Source organism: Magnolia sinica, chromosome 4 (genome assembly GCF_029962835.1).
Source record: "Magnolia sinica isolate HGM2019 chromosome 4, MsV1, whole genome shotgun sequence".
In the NCBI taxonomy this organism is placed as follows: domain Eukaryota; kingdom Viridiplantae; phylum Streptophyta; class Magnoliopsida; order Magnoliales; family Magnoliaceae; genus Magnolia; species Magnolia sinica.
In genome coordinates, this window is record NC_080576.1 from 37,368,856 (window position 1) to 37,379,150 (window position 10,295).

The following is a 10,295-nucleotide window of genomic DNA, read 5'->3' on the forward strand; positions in this document are numbered from 1 at the left end:
TGAATGGCGGAGTTACCACCACACGATTCACCAGGGGGGGAGCAACGCTAACTGTAAGTCGAAACATGCGATCCCTGACCAAGATTCCACCACGAAGATGATGGAAGGTGTGGATTTGTCTAAAAACATTGGTATAGGACCCACTGATGTTTCTGCAAATCAGTTTTACGCAATGTGCGAGCGTCCGAGCAATCCGGACGATCCGGTCAGATGGACGGTTAAACAGGGAATCAAGAACCTGATCCGGACCATCCAAGCTCTTACAATAAGGGTCCCGACTCCGTGCAAGAAGTCTGATGGGAGGGTTTAGACGAACAACCAACTCAATTCCAATCATACGCAAGTCGGCCTCCAAGATCTTCGCCGCACCAGAAACAGGGGCTTGCGTTTTCCTTTTTCATCTGCAAAAGGCTTCGCTGGGAGGGTCGGGAAACTTCACTTCACCCTATAAAAGGGCACTCATGACCAGCGGCTGGAGGTAGAGCGAGAGAAAGAGAGAGGACGCTCGACCGAGAGCAGCACCCACGAAGGAGGGAAAGTGAGGTTTCAGCCGAGCGGCAGCTCTGTTCACCCAGGCTTGCTGCAGCCCAGAAAAGGAAAAAAAAAGAGAAAGAAAAGAAAAGAGAAGAAAGGAAAGAAGAGAAAAGAAAGGAAGAAAGAAAAGAGTAAGAGAGAAGAGAGAAAGAAAGAAAAGAAAGAAGAAGGAGACCGTCCGAAGTGCGACCAGCCCCAGGAGAGGAGGAAGCACTGGTCGGCTGTGCAAATCCGAATTCACAACGGCCAAACGGTCCAGGTTCTTGCTCTCCTCTTCCTTCTTTCCTTCGTCCTCCCTAAAGCCTCCTCATAACAGGAGCTACCTCAAGTCAACTCGGTAATAGAATTGATTTAAGCATAGTAAAAACATAGCCAACGATGTACAATTCGTATGATCAAAATCTAACACCATAGATACATTAGTCTAATTGAAGTTGACTTAAAACAGGTAAATTAGACCAGAGTCCAACCATAAGGAATATTTGCAAAGGTCAATGAACCAAGGTGAGGGTTTTTATCCTTTGAGCTTACTTTAATTTAAGCTATTAAATTCATCCTGGTTTTATACGTAACTTTATGGATTGATTTCGCCTTTACATGTATTTAATCTGGTTTTTTTTGTATTACCCGAATCTTACATGTTGTTATATGTTTCACCATCAATTATTGGCCTCTTCAGTACCTTTTACAATATGAATTAATGAGGATTATTCTGTATTTCATGTTTACATGTCCTATGGGAGTTATCCTCTCGATTGATTTATTTTATATTATTGGCCCTTTTGGGATTATGATATGATGTCAACCACAAAGAGAATTTCTCTGCATTTATGCGAGGCCATGGATGCAAGCCTTGCCCTGCCTCATCAATTATTGAGTTGGCTCTGCCACTCGTCTTTATATTTGAGATGACTTTGTCATTCTTCTCTTATTTTATTGGCCTTGTGCCGTCTATCATTAAGGCACGAGTATGTGTCCTGTTATTCCAGAACCTTCATGATGCAGTTTTATTCTTGATGATTCAACTATATTCTCTGTAATGAGCAAGTGATGTAAGGTATCATGACTAGTGATTCGATTATCTTATCATGGACGTAATGCATTACGGGTAGCGGCCCTCTTGGTCAGCACGTAATTCCGTGGGTTGGCTGGCGTGGTGCACAAATCGATGTATGTAAATCGGTATATGTGTTACATCAACTGTTGGGATTGGATGTCGCAAATAGTCGCTCCATGAACATATCGTGTTACGTAAATCCCCTAACCGCGTGTTGTGTTGTCTTGAGATGTTCACATAAATCCACGTTAGTGTTGGCCATGCCGGCGAATATCCGCAGTTATAGGATGCGGGTCGAGCCGGGTGTTCTATAAATTATACTTCACATCGTGATGATCACTATGTATGATGAGCCGCACACATTGCACCTCTTGTAGGCAGTTTGCGCATGCTAATATCTCATGGATTAGTGAAGTATCAGAATCATTACTTTATTTTTTGAATTATTGTTAATCTTGAAGGATGATCATCACTATGAGTAGGGCATTGACCCTCTCCCAATCGTATAGATGATGCAGGTGACGAACAGATGGAAGAACCTAAGGATCACCAACTTGAGGAAGAACGCGACGAATAAAGTAGAGGATATGAATTTAGTTTTACTTGCGTTTCTGCCATTCATGGAATTTATGTTGTGGTCCTATTTTGAGAGCCTTTAATAATTTGATTATTTTCTTTTGGAATAAGGAAGACAGTTAATATCATTCTTATAGCTGATTTCCGTCTAAAGTGAAATGGAATGTGATGTCGATAGGAGAAATTCTCAGGGCAAGCCCTTGGGACACTCTCACTTTACAATATTAACACCTGGTTTCCTCGAACACGAGTACATACTCTGGTCGTGAAAATTCGGGATGTTACAGTTGGTATCAGAGCCCAAGAATGAGATTAACTGGGCCTAAGGGGATAAACCGTCATAAGAGGGCTAAGAAAGGATTGTGAATTAAACACATGCATGAAAAATTCGATCCGCAAAGGAATTATGTAACTACGGTAGCAAAAAAAAAATAAAAAAATAATAAAAAAAAAATTACATTAGGTTCCCCATAAGAAAGAGGAGAAATTTAGCAACTATAGACTCTAGGACCCCTATAATAAATCTAGGAAATCGTAAGTGAAACTGACTTAGACTAAGGAGACACAACCCAGCAAGACATATTCTGAGTGCCTTAAGGGACTTTTTGAACAATGTTCACAACTCTAACACACTTTCCCATCCACAGGAGAGATGGCGCCTAAGAAGAAAACTACCCAATCCAACTCCCTGCCCCCAACACAGGGAGACATTCCTCAGGAAGCAGCCATGGGGGAGTCCACACCCTCGCTCTCAGCAACCCACCGAGGGGCCACGCTCCCAGGGCCACCCCTAGGGCAGGTGCCACCAGATACCCAAGCATGGGCACCACTCTACTCCATCTTGGGTCGGATGGAGGCGTTTATGGAAAGGACACAGCGAACCATGGACAGACTACAACAACAAGCCGACAACAACTCCCCAAGGACCGCAACATCTCTGCCTTCGCCTACTCACGTCCCTGCGTCAACCCCCCCTCGCACGGAGCGGTACGATGAAACCTTCATGTTAGAAAAATTCCTAAAGTTAAGGCCCCCAGCGTTCTCAGGGGCAACAAACCCAGAGATGGCCGAACATTGGGTAAAGCAGACCAAGAGGATACTAAGGACCATGGGGTGCCCGGACCACCTCAAAGTCTCTTTAGCTACATTCAAATTCGAAGGAGAGGCAGTCAATTGGTGGGAGACAACAGAAAGGGCAATCCCTGAGGGCCGTGCCTGGCACTGGGAAGACTTCGAGAGAAGGTTCTTCGAGAAGTACTTTCCAAGATCGTACCGAGACGAAAAGATGTCTGAGTTCCTGAAGCTCACTCAAGGCGAGATGACTATCGCGCAGTATGAGGCTAGGTTCACTGAGTTATCGCGCTATGCGCCGAAATTAGTCGAAGATGAAGACTTCAAAATCAAGCGATTTAAAGATGGTCTTCGACCCTCGATCCACTCCAAGATATGCTGCCTAAACCTGGAAAGCTATGCCGACGCGATCGACAAGGCGACTCGAGCTGAAAATGACGACGATCGTAGATCACGGGCCAGGATTCAACAACATGAGGCCGGGAAGAGGCTCAGAACAAACCCTGTGATGCCACCAATATCGGACAAAAGACCGAGGATTGTCTCGCAACAAGCAGGAATCACCGAAGACAAGAAGCCGCGAGACAGTCGCCCGGGATGCGGCTACTGCCAGAAGTTGGGACACGATATGAAGAACTGCTACAAGAAAATGAGGGACGAAGGGCATCCTGTTCCATCGCAGAAGCAACCATTCGGGCCAAGCGCGCCTCAAAAACCCCAAGGGCGTCTGTACGCCATGAGGTCACCGGAAGACGCAGACACTGCCTCAGGACTAATAGAAGGTACGGCTACTATCCGAGACACCCCCGTTGTACTTTTATTTGATTGCGAAGCTACCATGTCTTTTATCTCAAGTTCGATTGTGGAACGGTTAAATTTGGAATTAAAGCGCAGAAAGGAGACAATCACTGTGGCGTCACCCTTAGGGAAGGTGGTGGAATTAAACAAATATTGCGAGGGCTGCCCCATCACTATCGCAGGCCTCGTAATACCTGTTAACCTAGTGATAATAAACATGAAATGCTTCGACGTGATCCTTGGGACGGACTGGATGGACGAAACTAGGGCAACCATAGAGATTAGGGCTAGAAGGATCACCTTCACCGTAGCAGGGCGATCCCCCATCACAATACAATGAAGAAAGAGGGAGGAACCCTTAAAACGAATAATGAGCTTGGAAACAGTATTCGTGGAACAAACTCCAGTGGTCAAAGAATTCACCGGGGTATTTCAGGAGATACCTGGACTGCCACACAGGAGGGAGGTGGACTTCGGTATCGACCTAATGCCTGGAACCGCCCCAATTGCCCTAGCCGCCTTTCGTATGGCACCGGTCGAATTGGCAGAACTTAAGAAGCAGTTAGAGGAGCTCTTGAATCAGGGGTTTATTCGACCAAGTGTTTCTCCTTGGGGCGCACCAGTGCTATTTGTCAAGAAGAAAGACGGATCCCTAAGATTGTGCATTGACTATCGTCGCCTAAATCAAGCAACAGTGAAGAACAAGTATCCTCTCCCCCGTATCGACGACCTATTCGACCAACTAAAGGGAGCACAATTCTTTTCAAAGATTGATCTGAGATCGGGGTACCATCAATTGAGAATTAAGGACGAGGATATTCCTAAGACCGCATTTAGAACAAGGTACGGACATTTCAAATTTCTGGTAATGCCCTTCGGTCTCACGAATGCCCCGACCGTTTTTATGGATCTCATGAACCGTATCTTTAGACCGTTCCTCGACCAATTCGTCATAGTCTTCATCGATGACATCTTAATCTACTCCCGAAGCAAAGAAGAACACGAGGTTCACTTACGTAAGGTCCTGAACTTACTAAAGGAAAATCAACTATACGCTAAACTCTCGAAGTGTGAGTTCTGGAAGGAAGAAGTCAGGTTCCTAGGTCACGTGGTGAATCGTCAAGGCGTCGCAGTAGACCCGGCCAAGGTGGAGGCTGTCCTCCAATGGGCCAGACCGGATACCGTCACTGAGATTAGAAGTTTTCTGGGGTTAGCAGGGTACTATCGGTGATTCATCAAGGAGTTTTCCAAAATAGCCCGGCCACTAACCAATTTAACGAAGAAAAATGTACGTTTCCAATGGGATGGGAAAGCCGAAGAAGCCTTCCAAGAACTCAAGAAAAGGCTAACTTCCTCCCCCATACTCACCCTACCCGAGGAAGGAGTAGAATTTACGGTATATACGGACGCCTCCCTTGAAGGCTTGGGGTGCGTGCTTATGCAGAACAATAAGGTGATCGCGTATGCGTCCAGACAGTTGAAAGTACACGAACAAAATTATCCAGCACATGACCTGGAACTAGCGGCCGTGGTGTTTGCTCTAAAAATGTGGAGACATTATTTGTATGGGGAACAATTCAAGCTTAACACAGATCACAAGAGCCTTAAGTACTTGTTCGACCAAAAGGACTTAAATATGTGACAACGCTGATGGATGGAAACACTGAAGGACTACAAGTTTGAAATACAATACCACCCAGGGAAGGCAAACGTAGTGGCTGACGCACTCAGTCGCAAGAAATCTCACATTTCGGCAGCCACAATTGCTCTCGAGGAATGGGAAATGCTGGAATTCATAAAGGACTTTAATATCCAGCTAGACCTAGGAGAAGGGAACGTACTGCTCGGAAATCTATCCATGGAACCCTCACTGCTTCGTCAAATCATTGAAGCGCAGAGTCAGGACGAAGAGCTGCAGGAGCGTTATTTGAAAGCAATAGAGAACCGGGATTCAAGATGGCACGTGGGCTCGGATGGTGGACTTAGATGTAGGGATAGGTTATGCGTACCCAACAAGCCAGAGATAAGATTAGCTGTATTGGACGAAGCCCATCGATCCAGATTAACCATCCATCCTGGGAGCACCAAAATGTACCAAGACGTAAAACGTCATTACTGGTGGAATAATATGAAACGAGAAATCGCCGCTTATGTGGCTAAATGCCTCACTTGCCAACAGGTAAAGGCCGAACATCAAAAACCAGCTGGGCTGCTACAACCGCTCGAGATACCCTTATGGAAATGGGACTCTATATCAATGGACTTCATAGTAGGACTCCCAAAAACAAGAAGAAGCCACGACTCAATATGGGTAATAGTGGACCGATTGACTAAGTCAGCTCACTTTATACCCATGAAAATCACTGCCTCCATGAACGAATTGGCAGAATTGTACATCAAAAATGTAGTACGACTTCACGGAATTCCATCTACGATCATATCAGACAGGGACTCCTGTTTTACCTCGAATCTCTGGACTAAACTACAAACAGTACTAGGGGCTTCCCTGAATCACAGTACCGCTTTCCACCCCCAATCGGACGGACAAACAGAAAGAGTGAATCAAGTACTCGAGGACATGTTAAGAACATGTATTTTGGATTTCAAGGGCAGCTGGGACGACTATCTTCACCTCGCTGAATTCGCTTATAACAACAGCTTCCAAGCAAGTATTGGCATGGCCCCATTCGAGGCTCTATATGGGCGACCTTGCCGCACCCCGCATTGTTGGGCAGAAGTAGGGGAGAAGAGCACACTAGGGCCCGAAATTGTTCAAATTACTTCTGAGAAAATCGATTTGATAAGGGAACGCTTACAGATGGTACAAAGCAGACAAAAAAGTTACGCGGACATTCGATGACGTAATCTTGAATTCTTCGAAGGGGACAAGGTATTCCTCAAAGTCTCTCCTATGAAGGGCATGATGCGATTTGGGAAAAAGGGCAAACTAGCACCCAGGTACATTGGCCCGTTCGAGATAGTAGAAAGAGTGGGAGAGGTAGCTTACCGTATTACACTACCCCCACAGCTGGCCAATGTTCATAATGTCTTCCATGTCTCCATGCTGAGGAAGTATGAACCGGACGCCTCCCACATCATCAACTGGGAACAAATAGAGCTGCGGGATAACGCCACCTACGTAGAAGAACCCATACGGATCCTCGACCGCAGGGACCAAATTCTTCGAACCAAAGTTATTCCTTTGGTCAAGGTCCTGTGGTCACATCACAACCAAGAAGAAGCAACATGGGAGCGCGAGGAAGAAATGAAGGAAAAGCACCCCAGCCTCTTCTACGGAGACTAGTGCAGGAGGTAAGATTAAATTTATTTTACTTGTTCTTCTTTTAAGAGGGGTAGATAGTAATAGTTTCAATACTTTCTTATAAACATCATAGGGAAGTATACGCACTAATTAAAGGGTAAAGTATTACAGAACGACCTAGTCCCTATTCCACGACAAGAGGGAAGGAATTTCGGGGACGAAATTTTCTTTAAGAAGGGTAGATTGTAACGCCCCGAACATTTCAATACTCGAGTATTGAATGTCCTCGAGCATTACCTAGCAATTAACATGTATACGATACCCATCCAACTATCATAGCCTTACATCCCTGCCCTGTCACAAACTAAATTGTTAGGAATGATCCTCATTCATATATCAAACCATCTAATCATTGATTTCCAGGCAGGACCATCCATCAAGTGATTTTGACATAATTTATTTCATAAAAATTACTTAGAAACGTGCCAACAACCACGTTGAACCATTAGATTTCACAAAACTTATAGATCAGAAATAAGTTATGAAAATGCCACTACCCTAAACCCTTAAACTCTAGTTCACTCAGTTCCTCACGATCCGTTTAGCACGAAAACTTCATAAAATGCTTAATTAGCCTAAATTAACCGTACACATCGAATATCAACCCTTAGCTCATTGTAGAAGTGTCCCAATGGAAGAAACAAGCATTAACCAACGATATTAGGGTCCACCTGATGTTAGACTATACATCAGATTAGTCCCAACCCCTTAAATTAAATGGGAAACCCGATGGACGGAGTGGATTTCCCTAAACCAGTACATGGGCCTCACGTTACGTGGCCGGTGTACACAGCGGAAATACGCCCGCTGTGTACCGGACGACAGCCGCTGACCCGAAGAATCCCAACAGGATTCGAAAATCCTTCCTTCCGCCAAATCAGGGAGTCGCGATCCGTTACGGTGGGCCACTAGCTCGATCCGGACCGTCCATTCGAACCGGACGAAAGGCCGGACCAAGACCTAGGTGAGATCGGTTTGGAACAAGTCAGGGACCGATCACTAGCTTGCTGAATGGCGGAGTTACCACCACACGATTCACCAGGGGGGAGCAACGCTAACTGTAAGTCAAAACATGCGATCCCTGACCGAGATTCCACCACGAAGATGATGGAAGGTGTGGATTTGTCCAAAAACATTGGTACAGGACCCACTGATGTTTCTGCAAATCAGTTTTACGCAATGTGCGAGCGTCCGAGCAATTCGGACGATCCGGTCAGATGGACGGTTAAACAGGGAATCAAGAACCTGATCCGGACCGTCCAAGCTCTTACAATAAGGGTCCCGACTCCGTGCAAGAAGTCTGATGGGAGGGTTTAGACGAACAACCAACTCAATTCCAATCATACGCAAGTCGGCCTCCAAGATCTTCGCCGCACCAGAAACAGGGGCTTGCGTTTTCCTTTTTCATCTGCGAAAGGCTTCGCTGGGAGCGTCGGGAAACTTCACTTCACCCTATAAAAGGGCACTCATGATCAGCGGCTGGAGGTAGAGCGAGAGAAAGAGAGAGGACGCTCGACCGAGAGCAGCACCCACGAAGGAGGGAAAGTGAGGTTTCAGCCGAGCGGCAGCTCTGTTCACCCAGGCTTGCTGCAGCCCAGAAAAGGAAAAAAAAAAGAGAAAGAAAAGAAAAGAGAAGAAAGGAAAGAAGAGAAAAGAAAGGAAGAAAGAAAAGAGTAAGAGAGAAGAGAGAAAGAAAGAAAAGAAAGAAGAAGGAGACCGTCCGAAGTGCGACCAGCCCCAGGAGAGGAGGAAGCACTGGTCAGCTGTGCAAATCCGAATTCACAACGGCCAAACGGTCCAGGTTCTTGCTCTCCTCTTTCTTCTTTCCTTCGTCCTCCCTAAAGCCTCCTCATAACAGGAGCTACCTCGAGTCAACTCGGTAATAGAATTGATTTAAGCATAGTAAAAACATAGCCAACGATGTACAATTCGTATGATCAAAATCTAACACCATAGATACATTGAGTCTAATTGAAGTTGACTTAAAACAGGTAAATTAGACCAGAGTCCAACCATAAGGAATATTTGTAAAGGTCAATGAACCAAGGTGAGGGTTTTTATCCTTTGAGCTTACTTTAATTTAAGCTATTAAATTCATCCTGGTTTTATACGTAACTTTATGGATTGATTTCGCCTTTACATGTATTTAATCTGGTTTTTTTTTGTATTACCCGAATCTTACATGTTGTTATATGTTTCACCATCAATTATTGGCCTCTTCGGTGCCTTTTACAATATGAATTAATGAGGATTATTCTGTATTTCATGTTTACATGTCCTATGGGAGTTGTCCTCTCGATTGATTTATTTTATATTATTGGCCCTTTTGGGATTATGATATGATGTCAACCACAAAGAGAATTTCTCTGCATTTATGCGAGGCCATGGATGCAAGCCTTGCCCTGCCTCATCAATTATTGAGTTGGCTCTGCCACTCGTCTTTATATTTGAGATGACTTTGTCATTCTTCTCTTATTTTATTGGCCTTGTGCCGTCTATCATTAAGGCACGAGTATGTGTCCTGTTATTCCAGAACCTTCATGATGCAGTTTTATTCTTGATGATTCAACTATATTCTCTGTAATGAGCAAGTGATGTAAGGTATCATGACTAGTGATTCGATTATCTTATCATGGACGTAATGCATTACGGGTAGCGGCCCTCTTGGTCAGCACGTAATTCCGTGGGTTGGCTGGCGTGATGCATGTAAATCAGTATATGTGCTACATCAACTTTTCGAGATTGGATGTCGCAAATAGTCGCTCCATGAACATATCGTGTTACGTAAATCCCCAACCGCGTGTTGTGCTGCCTTGAGATGTTTGCATAAATCCACGTTAGTGTTGGCCATGCCGGCGAATATCCATAGTTATGGGATGCGGGTCGAGCCGGGTGTTCTATAAATTATACTTCACATCGTGATGATCACTATGTATG

The 10,295-nt window shown here is 45.0% G+C and overlaps 1 protein-coding gene across 1 annotated transcript; it reads left to right on the plus strand.

Moving 5' to 3' along the window:
• The first annotated feature begins 2,819 nt into the window (after positions 1 to 2,819).
• Positions 2,820 to 4,376, plus strand: LOC131244116 (uncharacterized). The gene has a single exon (XM_058243772.1). The coding sequence runs from the start codon at positions 2,820 to 2,822 to the stop codon at positions 4,374 to 4,376; it is 1,557 nt and encodes a 518-aa protein (XP_058099755.1).
• Positions 4,377 to 10,295: the final 5,919 nt, after the last annotated feature.